This window comes from Capronia epimyces (genome assembly GCF_000585565.1).
Source record: "Capronia epimyces CBS 606.96 chromosome Unknown aczIQ-supercont1.8, whole genome shotgun sequence".
NCBI lineage: Eukaryota > Fungi > Ascomycota > Eurotiomycetes > Chaetothyriales > Herpotrichiellaceae > Capronia > Capronia epimyces.
In genome coordinates this window covers 640,071-659,194 of record NW_006912911.1, presented here as the reverse complement: position 1 = coordinate 659,194, position 19,124 = coordinate 640,071, and the positions used below count along the sequence as shown (strand labels likewise).

General features: G+C 53.8%; 6 protein-coding genes across 6 annotated transcripts; 1 reads left to right on the top strand and 5 right to left on the bottom strand.

The window, feature by feature from the left end:
• Positions 1-882: 882 nt before the first annotated feature.
• Positions 883-2,636, bottom strand: A1O3_08646 (uncharacterized protein; the record flags this gene model as incomplete). Its single annotated transcript, XM_007738743.1, has 3 exons — positions 883-1,064; positions 1,872-1,923; positions 1,986-2,636. The coding sequence occupies 3 exons, from the start codon at positions 2,634-2,636 to the stop codon at positions 883-885; spliced, it is 885 nt and encodes a 294-aa protein (XP_007736933.1).
• Positions 2,637-4,178: 1,542 nt separating this feature from the next.
• On the bottom strand, positions 4,179-4,947 carry A1O3_08645 (uncharacterized protein; the record flags this gene model as incomplete). Its single annotated transcript, XM_007738742.1, has 3 exons — positions 4,179-4,586; positions 4,637-4,713; positions 4,776-4,947. 3 exons carry the CDS (start codon positions 4,945-4,947, stop codon positions 4,179-4,181), a joined length of 657 nt encoding a protein of 218 aa, XP_007736932.1.
• Positions 4,948-6,110: 1,163 nt separating this feature from the next.
• A1O3_08644 (uncharacterized protein) lies at positions 6,111-6,776 on the top strand (the record flags this gene model as incomplete). Its single annotated transcript, XM_007738741.1, has 1 exon — positions 6,111-6,776. One exon carries the CDS (start codon positions 6,111-6,113, stop codon positions 6,774-6,776), a length of 666 nt encoding a protein of 221 aa, XP_007736931.1.
• A 1,500-nt stretch (positions 6,777-8,276) lies between these two features.
• Positions 8,277-11,297, bottom strand: A1O3_08643 (uncharacterized protein; the record flags this gene model as incomplete). The annotated part of the gene is made up of 2 exons (XM_007738740.1): positions 8,277-11,088; positions 11,263-11,297. The coding sequence occupies 2 exons, from the start codon at positions 11,295-11,297 to the stop codon at positions 8,277-8,279; spliced, it is 2,847 nt and encodes a 948-aa protein (XP_007736930.1).
• Positions 11,298-11,875: 578 nt separating this feature from the next.
• A1O3_08642 (uncharacterized protein) lies at positions 11,876-16,339 on the bottom strand (the record flags this gene model as incomplete). The annotated part of the gene is made up of 3 exons (XM_007738739.1): positions 11,876-13,052; positions 13,102-13,647; positions 13,698-16,339. 3 exons carry the CDS (start codon positions 16,337-16,339, stop codon positions 11,876-11,878), a joined length of 4,365 nt encoding a protein of 1,454 aa, XP_007736929.1.
• Positions 16,340-16,904: 565 nt separating this feature from the next.
• A1O3_08641 (uncharacterized protein) lies at positions 16,905-18,151 on the bottom strand (the record flags this gene model as incomplete). Its single annotated transcript, XM_007738738.1, has 5 exons — positions 16,905-17,093; positions 17,149-17,258; positions 17,312-17,370; positions 17,512-17,721; positions 17,838-18,151. The coding sequence occupies 5 exons, from the start codon at positions 18,149-18,151 to the stop codon at positions 16,905-16,907; spliced, it is 882 nt and encodes a 293-aa protein (XP_007736928.1).
• Between the last annotated feature and the right edge of the window lie 973 nt (positions 18,152-19,124).

Sequence of the window (19,124 nt, the reverse complement as noted above, 5' to 3'; positions counted from 1 at the left end):
TAGCACAGCACGAGTTGGATAGGGTTGCACGATGCTTCGAGGCCGAGATAGTAGTATCTATCCGGATTACACGCTGACTTCAGGGTCGAAAGAGAACATGAAGATGAGTTGGATAGAACCGGCCACTTCAACGTTAACGTTTCCACCATCAGTGTCACAGCTCGACTTGAAGCCAGTGCTTCTTTACCGTGTGGTCCGACCTTTGATTCGCAACCTGACCCGACCAGAAATGTACTCTGCTCCATCGCAGGCTTTCTCAAATTCATCATGAAGAGGCTAGAGAAACACCAAAGGGTGAAGCGGCATTGTATTGTTCCTGGGCCAGAGGGTTTACAGGTATGTAGGATTTTCCAAAACTAAAAAAAAAAACTAAAACCCCCTCCACCCCCAAAAACCATGGTGCACCTCAATCACACTTTAAACTACAGTACAGTACCATTCAAATCCGGTAACAATGCTAGCCTTTCTTCGCACAGAGTACTTTCCAGAGACAGACTCGAGAGTATACGATACAAGATATACAGTACCTGGGTATGCAATATACAATACAAAATATACAGTATACAGTATACAACGTACGCACAACCCAATTGAATCCGTGGGCCATATTCCCACAACGGGCCTGATGTCCCTACTATGTATGCATATTTTGTGTTTTCAAAAGCATTTACAGACAGACACTGATGGTCTGATTGAGCGACTGCTTGCTCACTTCCCAGGCCTCACCTCCAGTGACAATGCCAGGGCCGCGACGGACCGATTGATCGATCGACTGGCATGGCAATACGTAGTATAGTCCGTAGTGCAGACGAGGCGAGCCGAACCCAGCCTTGCCCAGCCCAACCCAGCCTTGCCCAGCCCAGCCCAGTCCAGCTTGTCCCTCTAAGCCCTGCAATCGACCAGGATCTTGACATGCTTGTCCTTCTCGTCGATCAAGGCGCGGAAGCCATCCTCGACGACGCGGTCGATGTGGATCTTTCGAGTGATCATCTTCACGGGCTGCAGTCTCTTGTCGTCGAGCGCTTGGATGACACCGGCGAAATCTTCGTTGACGTAGCCGAGTACTGCGGTAGAGGAGGAACCCACGTTAGTAACCATGTCCATCATGGGGCAAAGGAGCCCTAGTGCTGTGCTGTGCTGGGCTGGGCTGTATAGTATAAACGCAAACGCAAACGCAAACGCGCTCGCTTTGGCCATGTGTGCCGTGTCAAATAAGGTATACAAGATCCTGGTGGGTGTCATGTGAACTGAAGTGAAGCGCCTCCCTCCCCTTCGACATGTCACATGATGTGGCCGGCAGAAAAGAAATCAACGGTGATATATTGCACCCGCGCAATTCTGGTCAACAATTCCTTATATCTATCCCGGATTCCGACCCTAGTAGCCCACAAGGCTACTAGGCCAGTCGGGGCGTGAGGGTGTGGCCACCAGATATGAGGCAGTTTGCTCCTGGGCGAAGCCGTGAATCCTTGAGGCGGACCCCTGATCGGAAGGAATGCACCCCCACCGGTGACGGTGGATGGTGACTCTTACCATGGGAGATGATTCCTACCGCTTATGGTCCTCATCCGAGGGCTTATGGTAGGGGAGCAACCTGACGAAACGACCGGTACCAAAAAAATCCCCTTCTCGACTGGGGGTTTCTCTAGAACCTCGAACCCCAACTACCACCGGGTAGTTGGGTTTCGGGGTCAGAGTTTTTGCTCGTGAGGCAAAATGAAATAGCATTATAGTGTAGGGTGCAGGGTTCGAGTCCAGCTCGAACTGTGTTTCTTTTTGGCCGGGGCTGATTGGATTTGGGCGTGTATGCGTGAAGGTGCGGCAGAATGATAGACAAGTGAATGAAAATGAGGGTGACGTGACTGGCTTACCTCCGACATATTTCTTTTCCCCAAAGACCACGTTGTTGGGTTGGAAGGGCACCTAGTTTGGTTCGGTCAGCATCTCTATCTCGAGGCAAGATCTTGTCCTCTGGTATATCGTACCTCTTTCTCCCAAATAGCCACATTGACGACGGTTCCCCGGGCTCGCACCGCCAGAGTTGAAGCCTTGAGACTTGCAGGCACGCCCGCAGCATCCAAAGCCACATGGGGTCCTTGGCCATCACAGAGTTCTTTGCATCGCTTCACCACGTCTTCATATCTGGGATCGAGGATGTGTGTCGCTCCGAACTGCTTAGCAAAGTTTTGTCTCTCCTTTGCGAGCTCCACCACAATGATGGTCTTTGCACCTCGAGCTTTCAGACATTGGATCACCCCTAACCCGATCGGACCTGCGCCCATCACGAGGGCCGTGTCGCCTTCTTTGACCGGGTATTGGTTGACAGCATGCCACGCCACGGCAAGCGGCTCGACCAGAGCTCCCACATCGAGGGGAATGTGGTCCGGTAGCTTGTACACGAATTGCGAATCGACACAAACATAGTCTGACATCCCGCCGCCGCCGCCGCTCAGGCCTACAAACCCTGCACTGTCACAGCAGTTGATATACCCTTCCTTACATGGCCCACAACCAAAGCAACAGACGGTTGGCTGGACTGCCACCCTATCTCCGACTTTGAGACCGGAAGTGTTGTTGACTTTGGAGCCAATCTCGACGATCTCACCACTAAATTCGTGCCCGATCGTGACTGGCATGGTCTCTTTGGTCACTGGGTGGGGAGAATCCTTCAGCGGTATGAACGTCGGAGACGAGTACTCATGTACTGTACATTGAACCGTTAGTCATGATGCTCATAGGGACACGCTCTAGCCCGGGACAAGGTAGAGAGGGCGAAGATTGAAGATTGGACGTGCGAGTCGTCCACCTGGGCTCTCATCTCAGTATAGATGGATTCTTCAATCGGTGCAGAGCCTTTGCACCAGTGTCAGGTCAATTGAGCCCACGGGGAAATCTTACAGTCTGTTCCACATATCCCACAGAAAGCAGCTACAACACGAACAAAGGTCAGTCAATATTCAACGCCACGAGTCATGGTACATGCAACCACGGCAGGGATTGGGCGACAAGTCTTGGTTCTTACGCTTGATCTTGATCTGATGGTCTCCGCATGCCGGCTCAGCAATGTCATAGTCGACACGAAGGTCTTTGACACCGTGATATCTGAGAGCTCGCATGGTTCGCTGCGGTGGCGTTGCAACACTGGCCAGAGTACGGACTAGGGGATTCAGTAAACAGGCGGTTCTTGAATCTTGAGAGATCAACGCCGGCGGACTGGACATACCAGAGCCAATTTGAGGCGTGCAAGATGGGAGAGGGGATCGAAACGGTGCCCCTCGTGCTGCCAGTGACGGAGGTCTGGTCACGGCCGAGCGGAAGAGGGTGGAAGCAGGTCTCTTGCAAGAATGACGGATGCTGTTCATCTCCAAGTCATGTACGGGCGTCCACAACGACCAACAGGATAAAATGCAAATCGGGTCAAGATTTCAAGCTGGTAGCAAAGACTGTGTCGAGGAAGAGTTCCAATTGGTATGTTTACGGAATACTCTGTAGCGCAGTGGCTGAGAAGCGAGAGGCTGGACGCTTGGAGCACGGATATGGGCGGATCGAGACCGGAAGCTGCCCGGAGATATTTCGCGTGATCCGACTCTGTAAGCCACAAGAGGCCGGTGGCCTGAGCCTCGCTGTGGCTGGAGAGTGGCAGCTGTGGAAGCACATCCCTGCCACTGACCACAGTGTGGTGTGGTGGCATGCCACAATGCGCATCATAAAAAGTGGAACAGTGAGGGACAGTACGAAGATCTCCATGTCAATCCTTGGAGACCACTCGATCTTGCAGATCAATCAATTCTCTCATTACAGCAACCGTACCTTATTATTAAGTCGAGCCCCTCTAGCCGCCCTCCTCTGTGCAGCTATCACCTTCGTGGACCATGCAGCACGCAGGCGCTTGCTAAAGGATTGAAAGTGCTTTTGCCGAAGAGCAACAGCGGAACGCCGGAAAAACATAACTCATTGCTCAGTGAAGTCGTCGATCCCTCGTACCATATGATTCAAGACCAGGGTCATGCCCACAATACATGGAATGGTTCTTCGCCGGAATTAGTCTTGTGCTGATTTTCTGTTGTTTGCCCCTCATGCTTTTCTCTGTCTCCCAGCGACAAAAAGGATGTCCAATATTAAAGCCCGAGCCGAGCCGAATCGAGGGGTGCTGCGGTGTTTCCGACCGTGGAGCACTCTCAGAGAAAGAGCTTGAATGCGGCCATCAAGAGGGCGGCGAACGCGCCAGTGGCAACTTTCTGAGGGAAGCCCACCGCAGCGTCTCCCTTTTGGCTCTGAGTGGGAGCGGCGCTCGCCACAGAGGAGCTGGCAGCGCTGGCGATGGTGGAGGATGCTGCTGCACTTGTGGTAGCCGCCGCAGAAGTCGTAGCAGCAGCAGATGACGCGGACAGGGCCTCAGAGGTAGCGTTGCGAGTACCACATTGCTCGTTCTGCGCACACACTGATTGGGCTTGAGCGTCGTTGGGATGGCTGTTGATGCATTGGATGTAGGTTTCTTGACAGATGTAGAATGGTAGAGTCTCGGTGAACGCAGTGCAGTCCGGCACCGTACCATTCGCACAAACACAAGTGTAGGTAAAGGCGGTCTAGGAGAGAATTAGCTGCGACTCTACGGAGCAAGGACGCTATAGCCTACCTGGTCACACTTGTTCTGAGAAGCGGAACCTCCACAGATTTGAGGGCAAGTGTTCAGTTGAGCATGACACCAGTTGACTACGTCCACATCAGTATTCGCTTGATCGAGACCTTTCACATTGTGAATATTTTCCCCTTACATGCAGTGGTCGAGTCAATGCCGGCAGGATTGAAGGCCTGAGTGGCGCTGGGAGGCATGACTTGGGAAACTGTTGTGGAGGCAGCTACCGAAGATGCGCTGGAGGTCTCGATGGTCTGCGCATGGGCAAGGGTAACGAGGGCCGAGGCCGCGAGGAAAAATGCGGACACCATGATGGCAGCGGGAGAGATGGGGAGATGGTTGGCGTAGCGAGGAGTCTGCTCTCTATCAAAGCTACCTAATTGTCAATGGATGCTCCGATTGTCTGGGTGTGAGAGAAAAGCTGGTGCAGGTAGAATCGCAGCTGTGCAGAGCGGCAGAGAAAAGAGGTGAGAGAGAAGACGCCAGGCACCGGGTGGGCAGCGGCAGTAGTAGCTGGTAGGTAGTGGAAGTGATAGTGGTAGTGGTAGTGGAGCAGACGGGCAGGATGGAGAACAGAAGATCGATGCACGACAGAAAGATTCTCTCTCACGTCCACTCTCTTATGCAGTCTGGGTGCAGTCTGGGGTAAGGGTAAGGGTAAGAGCTACCTTTATGACGAGAAGAAGGCTGGTGTTCGCTTGGATGTCAGATGGACGGGTCCGGTTGCTACGTCGACGTGGAATGGGCGTGGTCATGGTCGAGGGCGATGGCTGGGCTTTTTATAAAAGCAGTTTCACGACTATTCTTCCCGTCACCAGGAAGAAGCGTCGCATTGGGTTGCCGGCCACTACGAGTACCGCATCTTGTCACTATCTCTCCGCTAAGTGTTATCGCCGGACTGGCTAGTGACCGGGGCGGCAGCAAGGTCGACCAGGCATCGACCAGGCATTTGCGGCGGTTTGAAACACATTAACGCCGCCCTCCAATCATGCGGGCATCGCCTCCTCCACCGACCTGGCCGGGCGGATAAGCTGCTGCTCCGGAGGCTCTTCCACCACTGGCAGCGCCCGTCAAGCTTGTGGCCACGGACACTCCAGTCCACTTTCGCCTGCGGTGCGCGAACTGCCAGAGGCTATAGCTTAGCGGCCGCAGAAAAGCCAGCACTGAGCACTCACCAGCTCCAGAGCTCTCGCCCAGGATCTGACCATCCATGCCTATCGTCGACGCCGGTACTCCCGACCGCGTGCCGAGGTTCGCAGTCGGGAATGGCTGGTGTCCCCAACCAAGTCGGCGGATTTGGAGTCAGATATACGGATACTCGTCCTATACATCCCGCGAGAGTCATACAGCTACAACATACTCTGTACTCCGTATCCTTTACTGCCTTCTGCCTGCTTGCTTGTGGTACTGGGCAATGTGTAACAGGTGACTCTAGAACCAACCCCTAGTCTCGGCGTCCCTCCTCTCCTTCACAATGGGCGAACAAACGGACTTCATGTCCAACTTCATCGACAGCAATCGGGTTCCCGAGGAGTCGCGCGATCATTTCGCTTCTGTCGAATGGACCAACAAGTACCTAAGCGATCCCCTCTACAAACCTATTCCCACCTTCTCTCGAGTCCTCAAACCTTCCGGCGAAGACCACTTCTTCTCTCGCACCGTCAGTACTGCGCGCACCATCCCGCACCTACTCACGCTACAATTAAAGGACTTCAAGGGCCCACCGGAGGCTCCTAAAGGCACGTTGAAAGGAAAAGAGAGCCAAGTCGAGACTACAAAGGTCCCTGAGAAGCCAGACTGTATAATGCTGTTGACTCTGGGCCGCCCGGGTCTAGACGGCCATCCTGGCGTGATTCACGGCGGCATGTCCTGCGCCATTCTCGACGAGATGCTCGGGCTGTGCGTGATGCTGCACCATCAACACATGCGCGGCCCTCGAGACTCCCTCTTCACCGCCTATCTGAACGTGACCTTCCGCGCGCCAGTCCCGACTCCCGGCGACGTCCTGGTCAGGACGTGGGTGGTGGCAAGAGAAGGGCGAAAATGGCTGGCGCACGGCCAGATTGTCGATAAAGATGGCTTGGTGCTGACCGAAGCAGAGGGACTGTGGGTGTTGGCCAAGCGACAAGAGAAGCTGTAGACTTCCACTTAGCTACGTATAAACCCCGACTTAGCCGGCACAAGCACCCCGCCACCACCACCACTACGTACCACTTCCACACTGGCGCCATACTCCGGACATCACCCAGTTTCAGTCCTGTCTCCCTCGAGAGGCTGGGAGAGAGAATGCCCCTGCTTCTGCTTCAAGCGCGCGTCCTTATCGAGTCCAAAGTCCTCTCATCCCGCTTAAGCTATTAGCCCGCTGCGCAGGAGATGAATCGCAGAAAGCCGGCGTCGACCACACAACCCGTTAGATGAGTTCGGGAAGCTCGCGAAATTATGGGGACTTGAAGTGGATCGACGCCACGCACTTGAGCTGAGCTTGAGCTTGAGCTTGCGCCTGCGCTTTGGAAGCGACCGCAAACAACAACCCTGCGCTCTGGAGTCTACGGAGTTACTACTACACACTACACACTACACACTACACACTACTACTGAACAGACACTATGCAAGCAAACTATGTATGAAGAGCTAGCTACCGTATCACACACGATCTCTGTGGATTCCGCCGGAGGTGTGGGAAACGCTGAGTTTGCGCGCGTGGTACCGCGCACAATGTACGGATACGGAGTATGGACGGATACACATACAATGTGGCCTGGCCAGATGGAATTTTGTCGACTGAGGTGTCGAGTGTTGTACTCCGTACAGATCTCGATACTAGGACTCTAAGAACTTGAAGTCGAGTCTGGATTGGACCGGGCTGGACTGGACGCGCCGCTGAAGGTCACGGGCATGCTCTACCAGAGAAGGAAGTTGGAAGCCAGAAACTTGAAAGACGGATATTGGTGGTCGGTGCCTAAGCGTGATCTTGAACTTGCTGCCAGTGTTAGACAATAGACAATAGACAGAGCGGATATATACTGTACGGATACACGTAGAGGGGTTAACTTAGACGCTGATGGATTTCAGTCCACTACTTACATGCCGATTGGATTCAAATTCACTACTAGTACGGGAAGACGGATATATCCCAAGGCTAGAATATGCCATATACATACACCATAGATATATATCCATGCAGTATAGTATACACTATATATACCTATATCTATCTATCTATCTAGATATCAAGACCGAACCCTATCTACACTATTCGTACACTCACTACAATCAGCAGGACAGGATACGATAGGATACGACAGGAATAGGTAGGGTAGCAAAGCATAGCATAGTATAGCATAGGATGGATGAATCCCCCTGCCCTGCCCTGCCCTGCCCTGCCCTGCCCTGCCCTGCCCTGCCCCGTCTATCTCGTCTTGAATAGGTTGAAGAGGAAAAAGAGAAATACGAGAAGAGCGAAAAACAAGAATCACAGGACAAAGAGAAAGAAGAGAAAGAGAAAGGCAGAAATCCCATTCATTTCAAGCGTCGCTCTGGTTGCCTTGCTCAACCACCTCCAATCCAATGCGACGCGATCCGATGGATTCCCCAGCCATGCCTACTCCTAGATCCAATCCCCAGTGGTGTTCATCATCATCATTCACCCTCATACTCTTCTCCCACACTCGGGTCCTTCCACACCTTGATCTCTTGCATCGCCTTTTCGCCCTCCCGGTCGCCCTCGAGCATCAACCCCTTCTCGTTGGCCAAATGCAACAGACAAATAAAGCAGTACGATGTGCTGATGTCTTTCATCTGCTGTTCTGGGTACACGGACCGTAGATCCTGGATCACGTCTGTGAAGCTGAGGGTTTCCACAGATTGCCCGGCGACTGTGGCCACGGCAGCGGCATCTGCTTGTCCTGCCTCCCCATCTGCACCTTCAGCTCCAGGACCGGCGGCAGCAGCGTTGTCGTCGACATCCATCATATCGACGTCCTCATCGACGGCCGGCTGAGGCTGTATTGGCGGCTGCTGTTCGGTCCCGCTCTGCAACTGATCGGGCATGCCGAACACGTTGATCCTTGTCAGCTTCTGACTCATCCCCTTCCACATGTTCTCCTTCAGTCGTCGGACATCGACCTTCTTCGCCGTCCGCGCGTAGTTGACATACTCTGGCCGCAATCTCCGGCCGGCCTGGGTTACAAGCTGGCTACCGAAACTGCCAGGGAGTAGATCGCTCTGATTTTGCAATGGTGCCAGCAAGCCTAATGCTGGTGGGTGCTGTAACCCTTCACCGTCGCCGTGGCCGTCTCCGTCTGCCTCAATCCGCCCAAAAAGGTCGGACGGTTGTTGCTGTTGCTGTCCTTCCGGTTGAGGACTGAGCATCTCCCTCGCATCCATGAATGCTTGAGCGCCGTCGTCACCTCCGTCGACAATGCCATCGTCCTCGTCATCATCAATGGGCAAAGGCCCGTCGAAAAAGGGCATTTGATCATCGTCGGCGAAGAAGTTGGCATCGTAGTCTCCCTGTCTGCCCTCGCCGTCGTCATCGTCATCCTCTGCGTCCTTCGCTGTCCCCAAGCGGTTTCTCGCACCGAAGCCCTCGTCAATGACTCCCATGCCACCCTTGCGTCTGCCCACTCGACATTTCGGTTTCGTCCACAGATACATGAGTTTTCTCGGGTCAACTACCTCGTCATCCTTGTCCAGCAGATTCCTGCCTTTCGTCCTCCATTGTGCTTTGGGCAAGCTGATCTGCGAGTTAAGCACTGCTGGCGCCTCGAGCAGTTCTTTCAAGGACTCCGACATCGGCCCGGAGAAGTCGATTTCGAATGGCTCCTTCTCCTTTCTCTGCCTTGTCGGGGCGCTTGTCTCGCCCTGTTGTGCTTTTTGGATCTTTTGCATGCGCCAGTTCTCGAGCGTCATGAACGCCGTCTTGCCTTTGGCTCGCGAGTTGAACGCTTTGTCGAAATACGCCATGATCGACTCGTGCTCTGCATCTTCTTGGTACTTGTGCTGCAGCGCCAAAGCATAACCACCCGCATTGTCACCTTCTATGAGGTTGTCATCGACATCTTCGGCTCGAGCAAGCCGTGTCTGTGCATCAACGGCAGCATCTTTGGCCCACGCTTCACCCCCTTCGCCGAACCCGACATTGTCGGCGACATCAAATCCACCAAGCAACCCACCATCGTCGTCGTCATCGTCGAATCCCATCGCATTACTTCCGTCCAGGAAGATACCGGTCTGGTCGGATAGGTTGAGATTGGGATTGTTCGTAGGATGCTGCGGCGTTGCGGCCGCTTTCTTCTGCTCTCGCCAGTCGTCGGGCGCTTTGAGAAACGGGATACTAAGATCTCCCGAAGCATCGCCAAGAGTGAACATTTTCATTGACGGACAGATGTCTTGTGAATCCAAAACCCCCAGATCCGGAAAGAACTTGGAGGCAAGGGCTGCGAGATCGATTTCTTCGTCTTGGTCGTTTTCGGCACCAACCTCTTCTCCATCGACTGCTGCTGCCTCTGCGCTCGCGACTCCCATTTCCGTGGCATCGTCATCTTCACCATGTTCTTGTGAGGGATGTTTCTCGGCAGAAAGTGTCGCGTCGCCTGCGTCGTCGCTACTGTCAAAGACTATGCGACCGTCAGAATCGATGGACAAGTGGTTGAGCAAGAGGCCCTTAGCCCCTCCCTCATCGAAGTCGGCCGACGCCTTCTTGAACAACGGGTCGACGGCAAATTCCAGTTCCAGTTTCTTGCCCTGGAACGAAGCAAAGCTCGGCGCGAGTGTGGCCTCATGACTCCTCGCAGCTTTCCTCTTTGCCTTTTTCTTCCCCTCCCCATCTTCGCCTTCCTCCCCATCTTCGCCATCTTCATCGTCATCCTCTTCATCAGCACCGTCGCCTTTGTTTTTCTTTTTTCCATCGGACCCAGCACCGTCTGCCAGCCCACTGAGCAATCGGCCTGTCTCCGTCGCCACACTGTCCACCCTGCTTGTATAGATCTTGACACACCCATCAAGCGTACAGCTGGCTTTCTGGAAATTGACTCCATCGCCCTCTTTCAGCAAACTCATGTCATGGAAGTAATCAATCAGCGCAAAATTCCACGAATTCGCCGCATTGATCTTGTTGTCCGTGGCCATCTTCATCCACTCCTCGAAGTTCGCCAGGATCGGCACGCACTTGGGTCTGACCGTACTCCCGGGCACCACGTCGCTATCTCGGCCCAGGTTGCGCTGGTGCTGTGGTAGTCTCTTGTGTGCCATCCCGACACCAGACGTTCGCGGTGTGCGTGGTGACTCTGACATGGTCCTGCTGTTGCTGTTCGCATTTGTCGATCTTCGCTGATTGATCTTTCGGATGGGACTGGCGGCGGCGCGTATCTCGTTCATATGGATTTCCTGGAGTGCTTGCCGCGAGTGAAGTCGTGCGACCTTTTCGCCTCGGTCATCGTTGAGTGCGAGTCTGAATGTGGGAAACAAGATGTTAGCTTGGCTTCAGGTTCTGCCGGTTGTGCGGCGCGGACGAAGAGGAATGACCACTCCCATGGCTCCTCGTATTCACTTGGAGCACAATCATTATGGTAATTATGGTACACCTCATTCACGTGAGCCCGATCGGCAGGGAAAAGCAACTCACTTCACCGGCGATGCTTTGCTCTTTTCGCGGGCCATGTTCATCACCACTGCCTGCCGACTTGGCCGGCCTGTAGATTGCCCTGCGACACGAGGCATTTTGAATTGAAGTCTGCTCTGTCTGGATTCTCTCGGCGCGAGGGCGTTTCGTGCATCCAACGCCTAGTCGCGATCACGCTTGAAAATCACCGTACTGCCTCTTCCGAAGCATTCGCCCCCGTTGAGGTGGCTGGTTCTGCAGAGGTCGTTGCTGGCTGTAGAACCAATGTTGTTGTTCGCCGAGGTGTACGCCGTCTGTGTATTTACTTTGTGTCCATAAATGGCTTAGCTCGCCAGCACGCCAAATCACGTGCAGTCCTACTACGCAGTCCAACTCCCACCCACAACCCTCCACAGCACCAGACACTCGAGAGAGTACCCCGTACTCCGTGCACCGTGATCGTCAACTTGGTCAGGCATGTCATCCGTACCTGTGATACTGTCCATGCTGTATTGGCCAAAAGATACGGAGACTAAGTAAGACCAATAAACAATGAGATAGCTAGACAGATCGAGTATGTGCGCCACCCACTGATTCGCTAATCGCTACAATCGTCTGGCCGCTCCATCACCGTTGTTCAACTCAAAACCTTCCCTGCCACACTGCTTGTGCTACGATCATTTGTCTCAGCATGGCGCAATCCCTTCCCTTTCTTGATTTCGCCCAGAAGCGACCCTATATCGGCCGTGCCAGCACGAGCAGGTGCAGGCATTGGAGGAGGTGGAGGCGGACCTCCAGCTGTAGTTTCAGGGAATGGTGGAGGCGGAGGAGGTGCGCCGAAGGCTCCAGACTCTGGGATGGGTGGCGGAGGAGGAGGCGCGCTTGGTGCTTCAGAACCAGGCATGGGCGGCGGCGGCGGAGGTGCTGACGGAGCACTGCTAGCCGGCATTGGTGGAGGTGGTGGAGGGGACCCCGTCACTTCAGGAGCAGGTACTGGCTCCTGAACTGGTGTAGAAGGCTTGCTATCCATTGCAGAAAGAGGTCGCGGCGGTGCCATAGTACCGAACAGAATTGAGGCCAAATGCTTCGCTGATCCACTGGTATGAGGTTCGTCTTCATCACTTGAGTCCCCTTTGTCAGAGCCAGCTGCCGACCACTCATCCTCTTCTGGACGACGGCGCGACTGTGCACCGGTAAAGCTGGGGGTCACTGGCTTAGTGGCCTCCTGTTGGGCCATCCTGTGGAACGGGTTGGTCGAATGCAGATCGGCTGGCGGTGCGGGTGGTGCAGGAGGTGAGAAGGGTTGAGCATGTTGCTCAGGAGGTGGTGAGAAGACTGGCGGGGTACTCTCCGAAGAGAGTGATAGCTTCTTGAAATATGGGTTCTTCGACTCTTCGGTAGGTGGGCTTGAAACCGGCGTATGTTCATGACCGTTGCTTGTGGATGGCGCTGGAAGCGGAGGTGCTGGTGGAGGGGACGAAATCGTACTCGAGAGAACTTGGCTCGTTGCTGGTGTACTCTCTTGGGGAGTGACTTGCTCTGGACCTTCGTCGTCGTCAGACGACGAGTCACCTAGCTGCTCGAGCTGTAGTTGGAGTTGTCGTTCTCTTTCCTTGGCGGCTTCGAGCTCAGCTCGCTGCGCAGCGAGCTTGGCTTCTTTCTCTTTGGCCTCCTTCTCCGCTGCCTTCTTCCGAGCCTTCTCCTCCTGCTTCTTGACTTTGCCGGCCTTAACCTGCTCCTCGAGTGCTCGCAAACGAGCTTGAGCAGCTTCGCGTTCCTTTTCAAGCTCGTCCTCTTGCTGTTTAGTTTGAGTCCTAGGATATGGTTAGTGGGTACGGCAAACAGTAGGTGGCATCCACTCACTCAAGTCTTCTCCGCTCCTGTTCTTGGGCTTGCTGCTCTGCCCGAATCTGTGCCCCTGCCTCTTCTTCTGCTTTAGCGCGGATTGACGCCTCTGCAGCTTTCCGGTCCGAAGTGTCGGCGCTGTCCTGTCTCGTCTTTCGAGTAGGCGGTGGCGGCGGCGCCTTTACGGCTTTCGGGCTGGGAGGTGCCACTCCCTCACTAGCTAATCTCTGTTGTCTCTCTGCCTCGCGCTTTGCATCTTCGGCCTCGGCCTTACGGAGTCTTTCGGCTCGTTCTTGCTTCTCACGTTCCTGTCGTTGTTGCAGCGTTTCGCCAGTCTCGCCAGCTGGCTTGAGACCTGCTGCTGCCATGCGTTCCTGGATACGTCTCAATGCCTTCTCCTTGGCGGATGCGATACGGTCCTGCTGAGACTGGCCAGCTGTGAGTGAAGACGACGACAGAGTGGTGGTTGGCGCTGGCCTAGAAGGCAAATCGCCGTTCAAGGATTTCGGCTCTTGGATGTCACGAGTATGATCGGCAGCCGGCTGTCGCACAGAGCGTGATTGCCTATTAAAATGTTAGGATGGTGTTCACTCCAAGAAACTTGTGAGACGTACTCCTCTTTGCGGACTTTGGCAGTCCTGCTGCTTCTCTGCAGATCATAGATAAGCTCCTTGACTTCATCTTCCACTCCTAAGGCTTCCTCCCATCTTCTGCGTTCATGCTCCTGAGTTGCACTTTCACCTTGATCGCGCAAGCCATCTTCAAGGCTTGAAACGAAGTCCTTGACACTCTCCTCCACATCTCGAGTCATGCTTTCGTGCCTCTCTTGTTCGGACTTGACCTTCAATGTTTCTTGCTCTAGGCGTCTTTGCGCAGCACCCTCGTCATCAGTTGTTGGAACTGGACGACCTGCCAGTTCCGCGGCTCGGGCCTGCATCCTGGCCCTCGCACGTGCTTTGATACGATCAGCCTCAGTTACTGCACCGCCGGGACCCGTCCCAACAATATTTGAAGCGCTGTTCGGATGAGCTTTGGCATCCTTCAAACGGAACAGCTGCACTCTGGCCTCTGCGATGCTCTTCTCGACTTTTCGAACATTGGATGCCAACACAGGTAAACGATCTTGGTGCCGCTGCAACTCCCTGCGTAATGCTCTCCTCTCTGCCCCCGTGTCCGATCCAACCAGACCGGAATTGGGATGAGTATCAATGTCATCTTGCACGCGGCGAATCTGTCGAAAGAGATCCTCCGCCTCTCGTCTATCCCTCCGATCTAGAACGTCCTCATCCTCTGCTTGTCTTTCGTCCTGAAAGTCTGTGGCATCCAAAAGAATTTTCTTCTCACGAATCTTCTTCCGAATTTGGTCAGGGGTCAAGTCATCGTACGATTCAGACAGCTCAGATGACTGGGCAGGAGACGGCGTTCGGCCGCCAACTCCAAGGCGACGTCTTGCACTGGATCGGTATCCAATGTCGTCATCGTTGTTGCGGAAGACAGTAGCGTCTTTACGACCAAAACCAGGGGAGCTAGAAGCGCTGCGGAATGAATGATTCTTGAGGTAGCTCACACCGGTTTTTTGGGGCTGCAAGAATGCCCCAGATGATTTCCTGGCTTCGGCATCATGCGAGAGAAGAGATTTGACAGTGTTGATCGACTCGTTGATGTTCCGGGTCGATGGTGGTATTAGCTCGGGTGGTAGCCGAGCGGGGACAGGATAGCCATTCAATTTTCGGTAAATGAGATGCATGGCCACAGCAAACTCGTCCATGTTCAGCCGGCCTCTGTTGGTAGGGTCAGACAGCGTCCAGATGCTTTCCAGGTCCGACCTATCAAGCCCACTCTGGCCCATGATCTCAATCGCCACGTCTCCGGAAATGAATCCTTTACTCAATCCATCCCAGGCACGGAAGAGCTGATCATATATCTTCTTCTCCTCTTTGGTGATGGCCCAAGGAATTTTGGCGCTGCCGGCCAGACCTTGGGTTGTATAGCCACCTTCCCGGCTCGACTGGGGCATCAATCGTTGCTGGAGAGCTTCGATATTCGGCAGGCCTCCTGCGGGGGTGTTTATGAACCCCCATTGTCCAGGTATCCCCGTCGGCTGCGCCTGCAAAGGTCCAGTTTGTTGGGGCGACATATTGTTTCCGAAGCCAGTCGGCATGGGAGGAAGCGGTGGGCGAGGACCACCATAACCGGTGGGCTGGGGATTGGTCAAGAATCCTGTCGGTTGCGCTTGCATACCCTGAGGCATCCCAGGGAACCCTGTCGGTTGTGGCTGGAGGCCAGGTTGGAATCCCGTTGCTTGATTGTAGAAACCCGTTGGCTGAGAAGTGAGTTGCGACAGTAGCTGTTGATTTGACGGCTGCTGTGGTTGTGGTGCTTGCGGGGCAGGAGGAGAGACAGCATTCTGTCTTAAAGGGGCGTCGAAATCGGGCACGTTGGTTCGAGACGGCGGAGGAGGCCTATCGTCCGGCACACCAAACGAGATTATGTCAACCATGCTTGATACCTCGTTCCTGATCTTCTCCGGCAGAACAGGGGGCAGTTCTATTCCGGTCAACCTCAAATTGCACAGATACATGGCCAAAGCGAACTCCGGGAACAGGAGTCGCCCTGACTTGGTAGTGTCTGACAAGATCCATATCCGTGACAAGTCGCTTCCGGGCAATTTAGACCTCAGCAGCAAATCCCTAGCTTTTTCGCCATCCAACGACTGACTATCGCCAACTGCAGATTTGAACAATTGCTCAAATTTGGCCTGATCTGTGGCTGTAATGAACGACAGCCGGATATTCGGAATCTTACTCGAGCTCTTCGTTGCGCGTCGGTTAGAAGGGGCGGCGGTGGAGGATCCGGCAGTGAATGAAGACGCAATCTGCGAGGATGTCTGCTGAGGCCGAATGGGGGCAGCTGTAGGCTGTTGCTGTAATTGAGGTGCAGCTTGGAAGGAGGGCTGCTGCTGGAAAGGTGGTGCCTGAGGGAACTGGGACGGTTGGGATTGGTTCTGGGCAGGATATCCCGTGAATTGAGGTTGTTGAACGGGAGCTGGGAAGCTCTGCTGCTGTTGTCCATATCCTGGAAACCCAGTTTGCTGTGCTTGTAGCTGTCCGGGGAAGCCAGTAGGCTGCGGAGCGAAGGGAGATTGCTGTTGGGGAGCTTGGTTGAAGGAACCAAAGGACTGCTGCTGTCCAAAGCCACCAGGGCCTGGGCGTGCACTGTTTGTGCCGCCCAGGAATGAGTTTGACGACGAATACATGATGGCAACAAACACAAAACGACGCGATGAAAGACAAAGAAATGCAAGGAGTAAGACGATTCCGAGTTCAGGTTGCAATTGCAATTGCCATAACCATGACGCGGACCGGGTGGCTTTGATACCAGATTACATACTACGGAGGTTGGCAATCGGCGCAGGCGAAAGGATGGCGGCTTGGCAATGGTTAAAGCAGCGGGTTGGCCGTGAAGCTGTACAAGGCTACGAGGCCCCAAGATCGGTACGGACTGTGATGAAAGGCAGAGAGTGCCGCATAACAAGGACACAAACAATGGAGCTGGAGCAGAATTTGTTAAAGCAATATTGAGTCAATAGACCCTCAACACTTTTGGTCGGTGCCGTTCGGGTTGCCCGCGAACCCAAGCCCTTCAATCTGATGCAGGTAGCCATTGTGTGCAAGGTGATGACCATGCTGTCTCTCGCATCCCTTCTTGCTTCCGTACAAACGCCATCACGCCAGGCCCTCGCTAGTGGTACAGGGTATCAACCGTTCCATGGTCATAAGAGCATGACCTTCATGATCGGGCTACCAGAGAGTGAAACCCCTTCAAGCTCCATTGTTCTGTGCCGCGCTGCCAACCATCTTCCTCAACTCATACTCGCGGGTGAAGTTGATCTTGAGAATCTCGTAGTCACGGATGATTTCGCTGCTTGCAGCTATGAGTGCTTCCTTCGGAGTAATCTCGCCATCAGTCTGGATACGGAGTTCGAATCTTGCGAAGAGAGGATGTGGAACCTGGCTCGTGTTAGTTTCCGCATCTGCTGATAACGAATGATCCTCTGCGACTTACACGGTACGCGGCGAATCGGACGTGGCTATTCTTGAGAAGCTTATCGACAAGCAGGTTTCCGAGGGTGTGATCCTCCTTGTTGTAGATAAACATCATCGTATTCGGGGTGCCTGTGCAAGAGGAGTCAATAACGGGAAGTAGTAGCAGCGTTAGAACTACTCACGAGTATCAATCGAAGGCTCAACTCTCTTTTCGTCGGGTCCGAGAAGGAAAGCTTCGGTACTGTAAATTAGCCAGTTAGTTAACTCTGCTATCTGTGAGGCCGCTGGGAGGTATGAGGTTCAGGCTGAGCGGGACGGAGGAGAGCCAGATGTGCAGTCAGATAGCCAGTGTTATAAGTCCAATAATCTTGCGGTTGCGCACCGGTCAGGGATGTTGGATTGAGCAGTTTTGTGGTGATTAGTTGCGTTTTTCCCCTCGTACTGATAGGGCTTATGGCTGGGATGCTGACTCCATTGATTGACGGTGCTGCGGCCGCGTCTCTCTGGTGAAGGGATGTCGTCACTGATGTCCGGTGCATTGTTATCATTTGCCACATTGAGATCATTGATCGCCTGTGCTAATGCAGCCTCACTGCGAAGTCTTGTGTCAGCATGGAAACGTTTCTGATTAGGTGGTTCATTGCAATCCACGTTAAGACTTGCCCAAGGACCAGCTTAAGCGGGGCAATTAGGAGAGGTTAGACGTACCTTGCGGTCTGTTCGGCATCGTTGCCATTGGCAGTGGTGTTACCAGTTGTAGGATCCAAGGTGTCGTCACGCGCTTTGCCTTTAATATCTTGAACAGAAGAGAAGCGTCTTGGAGGTGTGCTGGGTGGTGTCGTGCTGGGAGGAGGAGGAATAGCGCCATTGACAGAGAAGAGACGTTTCGGAGGACTGCCCGGGGGGGTGGTACTGAGACGAGTCTCGCCTTTCATGAAAAGACCATAGTACAGGTGTTTCGGAGGACTGCCAGGTGGGGTGGTGCTGTGAGGCACGGACGCGCTCTCTCCTGGCTCCGCCATGGTGTTCGAGACTCTCTCTGACAGGATATTTGGAAGTAAAAGAGCCTGGTAGAAACGGGAGATGAAGAAGGATGAAATGTGTGAGTTGTTGACAAGTTGAAGTGAACGCAGGCTGATCGAGGCTCAAATTTATACCCTCCCAAAATATGCCAAGGTTGCAAATTCGCTGAGGTCGGGCAGAATCAGGCCAGTCACGGTGAGCAGCAGAAGATCCGCAGAACGTTCCGGCGTCGAGCTCATCGGCGCCCACCAGGTCCAGTGTGCTCCAAGGCGCGGTGGTACGAAGACTGTTCAGGTGATTGGTAGTGGCCGACATCTGACGGACGCTTCCCCCATTTTCTTCCTGATCTGCACATTTTCACGGCTGGCCTCCATCCCAGGGGTGACAAAAAACAGCAAATGTAGGTCAAATGTGAAAACATACCGGTCTGGAGCGTTCATCTTGCCGATCTCAACAGAGAACGAATCTCAACAAGACTAGCAACTTTGCCTGTGATGGATTGCGGAAGGCAAGAATTGATCTGTCTAGCAAGACAACAGCGTGCCTGATGGCTTGTATGAAGAGGAAGTGGGATGATGAAAAGAAATGAGAATGAACAAGACGCGAAGTCGCAATTCACAACTACTATTAATACTTCAAGTTCTACTTTGATGTTCACAGCTTTGAACGAAGGCTCGCCAAGCGATATGTCTCATGAATGGAAGGTTAGCCGATGTCTTGTGAAAGGAAGGTTAGCCGAGTCATTCCTGTGGCGCTGTGGCGTTGTGGCACAGACAGCGACAGACAACCAGGGGGATCGTGCTCAGGGTCACGAACATCATCCGAGGCATTATCCGTCCAATCCTCCAACTCGAAATATACGGATTGATGGGCAGGTCAGTCGTCCAAGTCCATCGATGGAAAAGCCGTTGTCGTATTCGCATCATCCGCTGAACGAAGCAACCTGGCCAGTCTGACGAGTCTCAGCAAGAA